Here is a 16,008-nt window from a genome sequence, read left to right as displayed (position 1 = left end):
ACCTCCAAGGCACGTATGTAATGAAAGAAGCAGGACGTTCTTCGCTGCTGCGGGAGGAGTGAAGCCATCATTACGTCATCATGGAGTCCGCTCTCGTAACCTTCGTTTTCCGAGATTTCACACAAACTTTATAAAGTAATAAGTTCAAAACATGGTCATGATGAGAGACTTACTGCATGTTGGAGAGGAAGACTTCAACTTTTGAAACGTGTGAGTGAGTCAGTAGAAATGGGTTTTCATAATAGTTGCCCCTTTAAAAAAAAAGAAAAAAGAAAAGAAACGCTTACGGTGACTCTCCAGTAGGTGGCGAGAGAAACAAAAGCTGAGCTTTCACTATTTCACTATTAAGTTTACATATTCTATCAGTAAGTAAGTGATCGTTATTTGTAAAGCGCCTTTCTAGACCAGGGTCACAAAGCGCTTTAACAATAAAAAAAAAAAACACACACAGTTACAACTTTATACTTTAAAAGGCCAAGACACAATACAAACACACAGACCGTTCTATTTAGAAGTTTGTTCTCTAATTTGTGTGATATCCATAATTATTTGTTATATTCTACATTTTAGGTTGCTTGTGTAGTGCTGTGCTATTTAAGGTCCTATTGTTTAAGTTCATAATGTAATACCTTTTATTCAAATCAATGCATGTATCAATCTAATAATCTCATTTTATCTTAATATGCAGGCGTGGTTTATGGAAAACGGAGATGTTGATTATTTCGAATGTTGTGTTGGTCAAACTGTAAAATGACTTGTATTTAAAGTTTGCAGTTTAAAAACATTAAAAGAGTAAAAATTGATTTGAAAAAAGCTCTTGTCTGTGTGCAGTTTGAATGGAGTTGGAAGCCTCGCCCCTTCCCCTCCCTCCCTCCCGGGCGTCCATCCTGTTCCTCCATCCCTGCTCACCATCATCATCCGGCTCTTGTTTTCTGCTTCTTCCTCCCCGGTGTCCTCTGAGTCTCACCCGTGAGTCGTGAGCTGTTCCTCGGACACATCATGCTCCACCTGCTCCTCCCGAGCGCGGCTTCCTAACGCGGCTCGTCGCGCCCTGAGAGTCCTGCAGCACCTGCCGCCACATGACCCTCTCGAAGGTGAGTTTTCACTTCTTTTTTCGCTTTTTTTTCTTCTTTTTAACTCGTTCGTCTCCTCGCTTCTCGCTGGAGTTTTGAGTCCCCACTGGGTCGAGGCTCTGCCATGCGGCTCCGGGACCTGCTGGCGGCGGATATAGAAACTCTTGGAACAGGATGTTTGGGCAGAAAAAACTGCTGCGAAACACGCGGTTGTTTCTGAAAACACCTTCTTGTGACGCTTGTCAGGCGTGAACACCGGCTAACGTGGTTGTCGATGGAGTTTGTGCAACGAGTTTCTCATCGATGAACACTTTATAGTAACTGTAGCCTGAACAGAAGGATTTAAACACGATTTGAAACACATTTGAAACGGAGAAATAATCTGTGTTTTGCACCATTTTTTTTTTAAAAAAAACGTCTCCACAAACTCTATTAAAGTATGTAAACATTTTAAAGGTGTTTTGTGATACGAAACTATCATTAACAATTCCAATTATATATATGTATAATTTCCCTGTGATAAATATTAAGAAAGTTATGGATTATTGATACTAGTTCCGTTAAACCTCCTACTAAAGCCAATATTGTCAATAGTTTAGATCTTTTTCTTTGAATGTCGTAACTTGCTAAATAATAACTCCATTTTTAAAAGAGTAAGTAATTTGTATTTATAGAGCGCTTTCCCAGACCAGGGTCACAAAGCGCTTAAACAATCAAAACAATATTCAATAAAATATATACTTTAAAGGTCAAGATAACACAGAGAACAATACGGGAGTTCAAGGAAATCCTGCATAAATAAAAATATCTGAAGAGGTTTGTATCATTGGAATGAAACAGAAAAAAAAAGGTTACAGTATGGAATAATGATTTAATTTACCTTCAATCTAAAAAATGTGCTCTTAAAATATGCATATGTAGAGCAAGTGAATATCCCAGATTGAACAAACGTGCCATAAGTTGTTGAAATATACAGTAATGGAAACTTAAAGCACAGTCCCAATGTATTTTAAAGGACTCCACCAGGCTTTCGCCGATTCAATCAAATTAAAAGATGTTTGGCAGAATCACAGATGCATGTATAACTTATGGTACAATAGGGATTCCAGTGAGAGTTTTGTCAATCAGAAAATGTATTCAAATATAAGATTGAATGAGAAATATCTGAATTTAGTTCCAGCGACGCGCCAAAAACACTACTCAATGTTTTCCATTCCTGCTCGGGTCAACGTCACGGCCATGTTTGATGAAGGAAAACACAGTTTGAATCTGTTGAAGTTGTCAATAAACCTGAGGCAGGAACTTCTTTTTCAGTTTGTACCTTCAACGGGGGACTTCTTCTGTAACTGGGTGAAATTGATACATATCTGACGTGACTGTCATCTTGTTTTGATCCCCCAACTCTCCCACCCGACTTGTCATCTGGGAGTGACACCCACCCTCCTCGCCCCCCTTTTCTGCTTTAGCCTAAGTGGCAAAAGTACAGCTGGTGTTCCGTACCTTTCCTTTGCATAAACGTTAAAAAAAATCTAAATTAAGAACCACTTAAACATACCTCCTGGTTATCACCTCACAGGTGCTGCTGCAAGTGAAACCTATGATCTGAGCCCTGCAGGGGTTGGTGGTCACCAGTGGACCAGATGGTTTGGATTCATTGTTTTCCCTCTCTGTTGTCTGGACGGGTGTAAACAAACTGATGCACAAAAGAAGCAGCAGGTCGAGGGATCTGCGGTTAATGACCTGAGGCTAATGTTCTTCATTCATGGAGACTGAGGGCTCGGTGACTTCCACGGAGGCGGGTCAGGGATTGGTGCCACGAACCTGGTCATGCTTGTCCATCATAACAACTGAGGGGGCACCAAATTATTTTTTTGAAATATTTGTCCAAATTTTTTTTGAATTAACCGTGGCAACAAAAATTCTCACAAAAGTTTTCTTAATTAAAAAAAAAAAATCAGAAATGATGAACCATAAATCACTCAACAATTTGGTATTTAAAGAAACACATTTTCAACAAGAAAAAGTATATATAAATCCATAAATATGTATTATTTTAGTTAAATGCTAATAAATATTTTGTTGCCATTGTGATGTATAATAGGAGGAAAAAATATGACTTCTTGTGTTAAACAAAAAGATTATTATGTATATATATGTATATATATTATGGCAGAAGTAATTACGTAACGTAGCTAAAGCAACAATGAAATCCTGGGGATGACTGAGGACGAGAAGATACAGTCGACTCCAGCAGCTTTTAAAGCTGATGTTTGGACATATATATTCAAAACAAATGAAATTGGTTACGACTTTGTCAGGAGTCATGTCATCTGTAAATTCTGCAACACCAGAGTCAAGTACTCGACAATACTACACATATATCCTACAGTATCACAATATATGGGAAACGTATTGTTGCCCCTGTATCGTGTATGTATTGGTTGTACATTGGGTTTGTTTATAGTCGTGTGAAATGTGGAAGAATTAACATTTTTTCATCTTTCTCTCCCAGTTGTGTTTGTGTGCGAGGCTATAAGAAACTTGTGTGACGCTCCTGAAGGTCAAACCAGATTAGTGTAAGTAGGTCTCCGCTGCTTGATGGTACAAAACGAGACTTGGATTAACGAGGACTCACCACAACCGTAAACAAACACAAATGGCTGGAGCTTTAATTGATTTAATCATTTTTCTGTTGTATTTTTCTTGTAGCATCATTATTGTTTTTTGCTACCTTGCATGTGCGTTGAATGCAAAGTTCTTATTTTGTGAAGGATGAAAATATTAGTCGAAGAATGGAAGGAGCAACATGTGAATTTAAGACATTTCACGTGGCTATAAACAAACACAATGTACAACCAAAAGCGATAAAACAAGTTAGATAACGCGTGTCAAACTCATGGCCCACGACCAAGAGAGCTGAAAGATTTTGGCAACTTGTCTGGCTTTGTTTACTAGATTTGTAAACTGGCAAGAATCTAGCGATAGAATACATATCACGTTACAGGGGCAACGACATGATATAATGCGATACTGTAGTAACAAGTATATATGTGTAGTATTGTCGAGTACTTGACTTTGGTGTTACAGAATTTACAGACCACATGACTCTTGATGAAGTTGTAACTACTTTTTGTTGTTGTTTTGAAACCAAAATATTCCCAAACATCACTTTTAAAAGCCACTGGCGTCAACTGTATCCTCTCGTCCTCAGTCATCACTGGGATTTCATTTTTCCTTTAGCTGTGGAGGATTTAATGACTGCTGCCATCTAGTGGCCGGAAATTAATATGTTAGCTAGTTGTAAATTAAAAAGTTGGATATATTAATATATAAAAATCGTAAAAGTACTATGGTAACACCTAAAATATGATTTTTAAAGCCAAAAATGGATGAAAAGGTATCGCAATATATAATGAATTAAAAAAAAAATTGTTGTCGTTTTCAGTTAAAAATGAAGCTTAGGTTGGTAATAGTAATATAATGATACAAAATAACAAAGTAAGAAGTAATTGACCAGAGAAGAATACACCGTCTTCGATATACTCGCTCCATGTTTGTCCAGTAAATGTCGAGCAACATCTCCAGTGATCTCACGCGCTCTTATCACATACTTGACATTTTTGAACTCTGTCGAACCGTCTTTGTTTTGACTTTCTATAAAATGCGGCGAGCGAGTTTATCTTGTAGCACATCACTCATCGTCACTGGCCCGAGGCCCGATTCCTCGAGGCGCGTACCAGTCGCAGGTATCAAGGTTCAGTCCGACGGGAATGAAGGCGTGTTCGTGAGCAAACATGAAACGGCTCGTCTGATTGGCAGAAGTCGTCTTCGCGTGTTTGAGTGATTGTGCAACAATATGACAGCCGTGTGATTAGAGCAGCAACAGTTCTCGACAAGAGCTACTTTACAAGTATGATTCAACGTACTTATCGTTTGAGATAATTTTCTAGCGAATATACAAAAATTTACAACATTTACTTTGTTTACTTTAACTCAAAATGTGTCTAAACAGGAACCTTCCTCGTTTATTTATTGTTTTTCTTTTCAGCCACATTCTTGAGTATGTCTTTAGGTTAATGATTTGTTCATGTGAAGATGGATTGTTATGATATGTGTGAACAAAAAGACTCTTCAATCACAAATGGAATTCCTTCCTTATATTATGACGTCAGTTAGATAAAGAACACAATAATTACATTTCTGTTTTATTGATTATTACAGACTGAAAGTTGTTTCAGTCAAAAAATGATAGTGAAAAATGGTAAAAAAGACAAATTCTCGATGAGACCGTCATTAAGTTGAGATGTATTTCTCATGCTTTTTAGTTGATTGGAACTATTGATTTCTTTGACTTTACCTCAACTTGTGAATCCTTCTCATGACTGTGTCCTCTCAGGTAGGATGAGGTCATACCTTTCCAGACATTGTGTCTCCAGGTGTGTGAACTTGATGTTTTCATCAAATGAATCATGTGATTATACTTGTAGAACAAACCTGCAGGGCTCTGACTCCTCCAGCATCTGTTGACTGATCTGCATTTGTACACTTGATAGATAGATAGATAGATAGATAGATAGATAGATGTACTTTATTGATCTCTCTGCTTTATGGTTCAAAGTATTGTTGTGTTCATGAGCTTGATGGATATTATGTGACCGTGATGCAGACACACTTAAAATCTGGTTGTACTAACTGACCTAGAACCAATTTAATAGTATTACTCCGCTTGGCTTCGTAGTATTGTAGTAGTACTCTTGAATGTCCGCTCTAGTAGAAGAACATTTCTCCGATCCTTTAAACCAGGGGTCAGGAACCTTTTTAACTCAGAGAGCCATGAAAGCAAAATATTTGGAAATTTATTTCAGTGAGAGCCATATAAATAATATTCAGATGTAAGAATCTGTGCTTGACACGAATTCAAGCCCTTTTCCTTTGTTCATCAAAATCAACAAAGAATTCAGACGGGTTCATCCCTTTCCATGCCTCCATTTCAATATGTCCATCATATTTAAATGAAGCACAAGACTAAAATTTCTCCATTTCTGTGATCATGAAAAAACAAAAACGAATGAAAACATGAATTCAAACTAACAGTTTATATTTGTTAATTTTAAACATGTCTGATATGAATCACACAAGTGGATTATTTAAATTTCAGATGAAGTTTAACGAGAATAAAACTGTTCATCAGTAACTTCACATCATCATCGCTTTGTCTGATCGTCTCTGACGTCATTAGAATGTGTCTCACCTGCACCTGTTTAACGTGTTTGTGTTTCTGCGTATTCTTATTACATTCCTGAGATAAAGGTAATTTACAAATAGTCATCATGTGATGGTGTATTAATGCAAGTGTGTTTTAAGGACCGCGATCACAAATGGAAAACCAGCTTTTTTTTGCGCTTTCATTGAAACCTGCAGCTTAACTTTAATGGACCTGACGTCATGTTTCTGTGACTCTCGTAGAGAAGAACCTGAAGCGATCAAACGCGCATTATTTTGTTCGATATATTATTTTAAAAAAACAAGCTTATAATTCTATATCGTTTTTCTGAATTACGTAAAATGACTGTCGCACGTTTTTCTCTTTTTATTCTCGATTTATTTGATCTTTTCCGTGCGTTCAGTGGAAGAGGCAGGAGCTCTGATTGGCTGCTGTGCATGTCGATCGACGTATTGCCCACCCCTGAAACAAGTGATAATATTTTATGTTTTATCTGAAAAGCCGAAATCTGCGAGCCAGATGCAATCATCAAAAGAGCCACACCTGGCTCGCGAGCCATAGGTTCCTGACCCCTGCTTTAAACTCTTCACTGGCTTCCAGTTTCTTTCAGGATCTACTTTAAAATTCTGGTTCTTACTTTTAAGATCTATTCATGGTCAGACTCCTCCTTACATCAGTGATCTGATCCAGCCTTACACCCCAGCTCGGGCTCTGAGGTCTGTGGATCAGAATCTACTGATGGTTCCTGAACACGCTTCAGGACCAGAGGAGAGAAATCCTTCCAGACTGTTGCTCCTAAGCTTTGGAACCATCTTCCATATTTTATTGAGTATTGTTTTGATTGTTTAAGCGCTTTGTGACCCTGGTCTGGAAAAGCGCTCTATAAATATAAATGACTTACTTACTTACTTAGTATTACGCTGGCGAAATACACAAAGTTAACGATGATGTTCTCAGGAATAAAGGCATCGATATTTAGCTGCTGTCCTTTGTGTTGTTTTAATATGATCTTGTCATAAAAAGCATGTGTGGCATTTAGAAAATGATATCTGAATATGATTACAGTAATTAAAAAAACAACTAAATAAAACATTAAATATGATATCATCGGTGTGTTAATAAGTACTTTTAGTTTATTATTTAAAAGTTATTAACGGTCAACAAGTGTCATCTTATGGACACAAGGTTGTGTCAGTATAACCTTTACATAAAGACACACAAAAGGCTCCGTCCTTAAAACAAACTCTCCTCAAACACCTGTGTGTTGTCAAGAGTTGTTCCTAATGTTTGTGTAGGAAGTGTAACACACTAGAAGCCTTTTATGTGAACAAAAAGTCGTCATGATTTGTGCTCCTAGAACTTCTGCATGTTCTGCGGCTCCTCTTGCTCATTTCTAACCAAAACGCTCACCAGACTCTTGACAGATTCATAAAGAAAGATGTTGACGTTCGTTTGCTTCTATATGTTCTCACGCGAAAAAACCTTTAATATCCTCCGCGTCCAAATAGGAAGCAGGAAACGAGCCGCTGGTGGACGGGGATTATATCTGGACTGACAATGGTTTTGCAATCCTAAAAACACTCTTATGTAACCGGAGAAGACACGTGCCCGTCGCTGTAGTCGTCTCAGTCACCGCAGGTCAGCGTCACGTCCATGTAACGATTCTTTAAACGGGGGTTGTTGTTTGTTCCCCCCCCCCCCCCCCCCCAGGGGGGCTGGCGTTGGCAGTGACATCACCCGGATCAGAGGCACGTTGCTGCCATGACAGCTGTCCGTCCGAGCAGCCGGGGATTATCTGGCTCCACGTGCTGAGAGGTGGATTATATATGTATTTGTTAATATCTCCGCGGGCTGGACTTTATTCCTCACGACTGAAGGATGAACATGAAGATGAAAACAAGAACATGCTTTCATCGCTAGGCACGTTCTGATGCTGACTTTGACTTAAGAGGTCAAATGTGAAGCTGTTGACTCTCTTCTAGTTCAACACAAACAGAAAACTGACCAGAAACCGTTTCCTTCAACTGAGGAAAATCTCTAGATTTAGGAAAATTATGTCACAACACGGTCTGGAGTTTATAATCCATGCGTCTGTGTCTTCTTGTTTAGACTATTGTAACGGTTTATTTTCGTGTCTAAACAAGAAGGAGGTGTCTCGCCTGCTGTTAATACAAAATTCTGAGCCGCTCTAGTAGAAGAACTCACATTTCCCCTGATCCTTAAAACTCTTCACTGGCTGCTGGTTTCTTTCAGGATCCATTTTAAAATTCTGGTTCTTACTTTTAAGATCTATTCATGGTCAGACTCCTCCTTACATCAGTGATCTGATCCAGCCTTACACCCCAGCTTGGGCTCTGAGGTCTGTGGATCAGAATCTACTGATGGTTCCTGAACACGCTTCAGGACCAGAGGAGAGAAATCCTTCCAGACTGTTGCTCCTAAACTTTGGAATGATCTTCCTCTCCCTCTGTGTTTGATGATCTACTGACTCCTTCAAGAAACATCTTAAGAAATTTTTATTTGTGCTTTTCCCTGATTTTCTGCAAAGAAAATCAAAGAAAATTGAGGCTTCATGAAGCTTGATTGACACATCAATACTGAACACGTGATTTAAGTTGAGTTTGTTGGGTAAATATTTTTGATAAATATTTTAGTGTTAGATTTTCTTTTTCTTGAGGATTGAAATAAATCCCATTGGAACAATTATCTTAAATCTCCTTTTGAGTTCAGAAGCTCATTTTAATGCTTATTTAAAACTCTACCGATGCTGTTTTCTCCGTGTATTTTGGAGCATCACACGCTTTAATGCGTTAAGTTGAGGTAAGTGATCTGATTAGAAGCCTCCTGAAGATCCTGCCACAGCATCTGTGCCGAGACTATATAAAGACCTCTAATCCACAGAAAGTGAAACTGCTGGTCCTACGCTCCGTAGAGGGGTCAGAGAGGAGGATCAGGGTCGACCTTTTTGTGATCAATAATGAACATTTACACAAATTCTATCTTCTGAAAACTTGGATCAAAAATCCTTTGTTAGAAAACGCCTTTTTTTATTCAACTAAATGATGTTTTAGGAACTCTGATGTCACCCTCGGCTGTAATGGATTCAAGGCGAACACGCTGAAGTCACTCGTCCCTCCGTGAACGGATCCATCGTCGTAATTATCTCGTGTCAAGTGAGCGATAATCCTCTTACGAGGTTTTAATGGAGGGGCTTGAATACTGTAGCGACGATTAAAATGTTTCGCCCGTTTCTTTTACCGTCATACCAGTTAATCCAATTATTTGAGTTTAGAAAAGCTGAGATGAACCAGAGCTTGGATGTTAAATTTGAAATTTGAAGAACATTTGAAAAAAAAATCCACCAACTAACTATCAACAGAACCCCCCCTAAAAAACGTAATGTGGCAGGAAGCGCATGTTTTATTACAAGGTGCCATGTTTGCTACGCAGTGATTAAATATACTAGATTTGAGCAACATTGCAATGAGACGCATTGATAGTTGTAGAAGGTTCAGTTACCAAATCATTTTGTTTGGCCCTTGGATTTCACTTTGTTTTGGATTCTGGCCCTATGGGTGATGGATGATTTAGAGCTTCCAAATGAACAAAAAAAATCAATAAATTCCTTAAAAATTGAAAAAAAATACAAGAGAAATTAAGACACTGAGTAGTAAAACATTTCTGTATTAAAAATAACTTCATTATATAGAAGAAAAACTTTAGTTTTTAATATAATTTGAAAAGTAATTGATTCTGAATCTATACTTTATCCCTATTTCAATCCAGTTTTGAAGCAACTTCATTTTTTATGGCCTTAAATGGTTCGTCTAGGATCAGGAGACGGAGTCTGGAATTTCCTAACGTGCTATTTCTTTTTACTGCTTCAAAAGACAAAATATTGTGGTATTATCATGTTTTTGAAGTACGGCCACGAAGGTGTAAGAGTGTGTGTCGTCATATTTTCAAGCTAAAACACATTTACAAGCTCGTCTGGTTTTTGTGTTGCCGTTCCAAGAAAAAGTGTATAATCATGGAAAACAACGTGTGTGTGAAAGAGTTGAACTCGGGGTCTGTTGAGGTTCTTGTTCGATGAGAATGCTGAGACGTTTGGAAGCACACGCCGCCGCCGCCGCCAAAGTTGATGTCATCAGGTGATTTCACTGGGGGGCGGTTTAGATGGAAGTGTGTGTGTGAGGCCAGATATGTCGCTGTGAGTGTGTTGTGTGGAGACATGTTAGCTCGTGAGTCATGTACAATAGGTGGTGCTGAGATCATCCGTTCGCTCTCCAACATTCAAGCTTTGTTTTCTACAGCAACAGTTGAACAATAGCAACAGAAACGGTGGAGAGGAAACGTTGCTTTCCTCGGATCGACTTCCATGTCAATGTAAACACGAGAGCTGTGAACACAAATGTTTTCCTAGAGCTTTTGTCTGAAAGTGTGTTTAACATGTGTAAGTTTGTGCAGTGAGAAAGAAAGTTGGATTAGTAGGTGTATTAAAAAAGATACGCTACATATCACGATACAGTGGCAAACGATATGATATATCGTGATACTGTAGTAACAAGGATATATGTGTAGTATTGTCGAATACTTGACTCTGGTGTTGCAGAATGTACAGAACACATGACTCTTGATGAAGTCGTAACTGCTTTCATTTGTTTTGAACCAAAAATATGTCCAAGCATCAACTTTAAAAGCTGCTGGAGGTGACTGTATCCTCTCGTCCTCAGTCATCAACCTGATCTCGGTGTTATCTCATTGTTCCTTTAACTTCGGATGAGGTAATGACTGCTGCCATCCAGTGGCCATTACGATTCATTTCAAGACAATCCAACACAAGCGGTGACTGAGGATGAGAGGATACCGTCGACTCCAGCAGCTTTTAAAGCTGGTAGGTTTCAAAACGAATGAAAGCAATTCCGACTTCGTCAAGAGTAATGCGGTCTGTAAATTCCGCAACACCAGAGTCAAGTACTCGACAATACTACACATATATCCTTGTTTCTAAAGTAGAAGCACTGTCTGGAGAGAGGCCTGTTGAGGTTCTCTGCACCTTTTTAGGAACGTGGTGCTGGACCAAGGACACGTTGGATTGACCTTCTCCCAGAAGAGCTGGAAGATGTGTCCGGAAAGGAAGGGGTTGAGGAGACTACAGTTGAAATAAAACTGCAGCAGACGAGACCTCTAACCAGGTGTTGTGTGGTCCTGCTGGAATGGCATCTTTAGGGAGGACCTCGGTGTCACCAGATCCGACCCAGGTTCCCACAGGAGCTGGTTATTAGATGGCGAGGCTGTGATTAGAGAGCAGGTCCCCGGTTTGAACTTTGGTCCTGTCTTTACTGTCCATTAGCTTCCAGTCAAACACTGACATGGAGGCGTCTGGAGGTGTTGTGAGCACCACGTCCAAGTTGATGGACGTCCTTAGAGATCCTGAACATAAGGTAGAGTTTATCCCTTTGTTTCAGTCCACACTGCATCCGTGCTTCTCGTTGCTGTTGTGGTTCTGTTGGCCGACAGAGTGCTTTACGCCTTCGTTTGGTGTTCATAAGGAAGTGAGGGTAGAAATGTCGAACGTCCACAGAGCTGGACTTTGACGTTTACTGTAGTTGGGATTGTTGTTTATAGCTCTGTCTGCCATGTGTTCTTTGCACTTGTGACGACATGTTTTGTGATATTAATATACTTTAAATGACCTTTAATGACAAGACACTGGTTCATGGAACTTTTCACAGAGAGTTGAGTTGCAGTTACAGTGGTTCGTTTGGCAGCTACCATTTTGGGGTCTTTGAAGGTGTCAGAAATGCACTTTATGTTGACAAACTGAGCCAGAATGGTAGGTTAAACGGAAAGGATTACTTTCTAACTGACATATACAAAAAGCACGTTTTCGATTAATGGAAAACTTCCACTTCGAAATGCTTATTTCCAAAAAATATGGGTTGAAACCAACTGCGACTACACGTGTTCCTAAAAGTAGCATCAGGAGCGAATGTGGTTTTTGTATTGGTGGTTTAATTTTTAGTATTTGCTCATACACCAAAGATCTGCTTAGAAAAAAAATGTGACATTTGCTTAGATGTAATTAAATTTTTGTTCGTTATACAGTGGAATTTAAGCAAAAGTAAATGAACAAAACTCAAAATATAGTTTAGGCTAAATATGGTCAAATCATTTTTATTATTGTACTTTATATAACGTTTATTTTTTAAAAGATCTGATATTAAAGCAATTTTCTTAAACAAATATGTTTGTCATTCACTGGCCAAATGACAAAAGTATTCATACGAAAACCCTACAGTAATATTTAGAGACTTATAATAATATAAATAAATACAAAATTTAAGGGTTTGTTGTGGGAGGATATTTACTCTAATGGTGGCAAAAGTATAACTGTCAAAGGGCAGTGTTTTGCCCAGGTCTAGTCTATATCGTAGACTGTATAAAATATATATGTAGTATCTTTGCCACGGCCATCTTGGAAATGCACTTTCCTGGTTTACTCTGATGTCAATAGGTGGAGATTGACCGATGCAATCACATCAATTAGCTTGAGGATAAAATGGTGGATAAATGCTGTATAAAAACTGATAGATGGTAAAAAGGTTCTCCCTTGGGGTTGGGGGCATATTCTTGGGGTCACCCACATATCACCCAAACCGTCTCATATTAAGATGTAAAAACATAATCTCTTCCCCTGTTTATATTATTTACTACCAAACCTAGGGTTAATGTAATTTTCAGGGGCCACTCTTTAGCCTCCCTTCAGTATGAGGTCAGAAGTCCAAATCCTATTTTTAAAGGAAATATGGTCGAGCGGTTTGGGAGTTTATAAGACATTAAGATCAGGCAGACCCATGTATTTGGGGCGTTTATATGTAGGTCAGTTTGAATAAAATATTATCTTTATTGCATTTGATTTAGTACTCATATCTTTATATAGATATATGATCGCCAGAGGAGAAATTATTTAGATCACAATATTCCAAAATGTTTTAATATCAACCAACATTTTTAAATGAAGAACTCTAATCTTAAACCTGCAGCAATAAAAATGTAATCTTGGCTTTTTAAAGGGCTCTTACTAAAATGTTTTCTACTACTTGTTAAGCACAATTTAATTGTTTACTCCTAATTAACAGCATTAACATTGAATTTAATTGGCCATTAATGATGAGATTTAAATTATCCACCTTCACCAGGAGTTCTTCATTCACAGACATCGATTCCCTCATTAGCAGTTTAGTGACTTTTTGCTTTCTCACCCGCGTGTTTGTGCAACAACAAGGATTGATGGACTCGCTGAGGTCCAGCTGACAGTTTTCCCTCCGACCGGTCGTCCACGTTGGTATCGACCCGCCAGCCCACGCCTCCTCTCTCCAGCGCTAACGTGTCCTTACGTAATCTTTCCCTCTGGCTGGGAGTGACGCTCGCTGCCGTCCAGCTGAAGCTGTGTGAAGTGGTTTCAGGGGAATGGAGACTTTTTGGACTCGCACCCGAGTTCTGGTTCCGTTAAAAGATACTGACTCATCTGTGTTAGTAATGAAGGACTGTCAGGGATAATGGGGATTTCTGGAGTGTGTCATTGGAAAACTTCAAGAAAAATGAAAAGAATCCAGAGGCTTTTTCCATAATTGAGCATTTGAAATCTGTATTAACGTCTTTGAAGTTCCTGGTCTGTAACGCTGCTCGACTCTACTCTCGACTCTACTCTCGACTCTACTCTCGACTCTACTCCTACCCTACTGGTGCCTGCATTACTAAGGGGTGTCTACGCAAATAATTTCTCTACATGTGAAGTTGAAGCTTGTAATCAGTCACAGCGCTTAATAACCACTATAGGGTTCTGTCTTCATTCAAACCCCTCCTCATCCCATCACAGCGAAGCCCTTCCAGTAGATATCAGACACAATTTTTTTTTTTCTCTCTTGTAGACTGACTTTCGAAAATATATAAAACTATAGCCAACATTACAGATTCAGCAACTTCTATAATTTCCACAGTGCGCCTTGTAAGCCTAGTGTGTAAATTACTTACTGATCACAAACTGATTCAATTAAATACACGGTGCTCATAAATATGTGAAGTGTTGGTAAACTTAGAACTGCACTGCCAGTCACCGTAGTATTAGCCCGCGAGCGGCCGCAGTATTAGCCCGCGAGCGGCCGCAGTATTAGTACGCGAGCGGTCGCAGTATTAGTCCGCGAGCCGCCGTAGTATTAGCCCGCGAGCGGCCGCAGTATTAGCCCGCGAGCCGCCGCAGTATTAGCCCGCGAGCGGCCGCAGTATTAGCACGCGAGCGGTCGCAGTATTAGCCCGCGAGCGGCCGCAGTATTAGCCCGCGAGCGGCCGCAGTATTAGCCCGCGAGCGGCCGCAGTATTAGCCCGCGAGCGGCCGCAGTATTAGTCCGCGAGCCGCCGTAGTATTAGCCCGCGAGCGGACGCAGTATTAGTCCGTGAGCGGCCGCAGTATTAGCCCGCGAGCGGACGCAGTATTGGTACGCCAGCGGTCGCAGTATTAGCCCGCGAGCCGCCGCAGTATTAGCCCGCGAGCGGACGCAGTATTAGTACGCGAGCGGCCGCAGTATTAGCCCGCGAGCCGCCGCAGTATTACCCGTATTTATTACCCGATTTAGTAGTATTATTATTACTTACGGAGCCTTGCAGAGTAATACAACGCTTACTTGCAAAGTAAAACTACAGCGAGAGAATAAAGAAGTTGTCTGATAACTATTGAAGAGCTTTTCTGTAATGGGATTAGGATGCATTTGAGAAGAGAAATAACCCTCTAGTGGTCACACCAGAGGCTGCGATCAAATTCATCTACTTCACTTTCAACTGTAATTTTTATTTTTGCTTTAAATGACTTAAGATATTAATAGATTCTTTGGAAGTTGGATCTACATCTGTCTTGGTTCACGAGGAGTGAAACGATAAGACTGTGGTCGACGTGAAGCTTCTTCTTCCATCCGCAGACGAAGGAAGAATCCCGGTCGAGCAAACAGGGAGCGGCGGAGGGGAGGGTGATATCACCTTTTCTCCCTCGGTGCCTCGTCACCGCCCCTCTTCAGGGAGTGTACACACTCCTGTGCTCGCTCCTGCTTGTTCACACATGCGCTCGCCCTCCGCCGCACACACACACACACACACTCACACCGGGTACATCAAAGCTGGGACGGGACTGCAGGATTTTTTGTGTGTCGTCTGCTCTGGGGAGTGTAATGAAGAGGCAGTAGTCCACGTGGAGAAGTGTGACTTTGCGGGAAGACTTGCTGGATATTGAGCCCCGGTGACTCGTCAGGGTGAGTCTAAAAAACCCCCTTTTTTTTTTTTTTTAAAGAATTTATTGATTGGTTCAAAGGTCAGAGAATCTCCCGCAACAAGCGTGTGTGTCCGTCGTTTCCTCACCCACGACCGTGTACTTTTATACATGAAATATCTTCTACGCCAAACCTCAGATGCTCATAAACTGTCAACTTCCTGATTCTGATGGTGCAGAGCCAGAAGTCCACTCTGGCTGAGGAACATCTCTTTATTATTTGGTGTGTCATTTTGAACTCGGCACTTGCCTTTTATAGTAGAACACTTCGCAAAACATATTCATTAATGAATGAACTTTCATCAGGTTTGTTTAGATGTGTAGCCTGTTGCTAACTGCACTTCTGGCAATAAAGCGAAGGTAAATATAGGTCACATGGTGTCGCCAGATTT

The 16,008-nt window shown here is 40.0% G+C and overlaps 1 protein-coding gene across 1 annotated transcript in view; it reads left to right on the top strand.

The window, feature by feature from the left end:
• The first annotated feature begins 923 nt into the window (after positions 1–923).
• coro2aa (coronin 2Aa) overlaps positions 924–16,008 on the top strand; it is a 29,820-nt gene continuing 14,735 nt past the window's right edge. The window contains exon 1 of the mRNA XM_087807395.1: positions 924–1,094. Coding sequence (XP_087663521.1) covers positions 1,080–1,094 — 15 coding nt within the window. The 5' untranslated portion in view covers positions 924–1,079. The remainder of the gene's footprint in view (positions 1,095–16,008) is intronic.

This window comes from Callionymus lyra, chromosome 1 (assembly GCF_982586985.1).
Source record: "Callionymus lyra chromosome 1, fCalLyr1.hap1.1, whole genome shotgun sequence".
Classification (NCBI taxonomy): Eukaryota; Metazoa; Chordata; class Actinopteri; order Syngnathiformes; family Callionymidae; genus Callionymus; species Callionymus lyra.
Note: the sequence above shows the minus strand (reverse complement) of the source record. Positions and strands in the feature narration are given on the sequence as shown.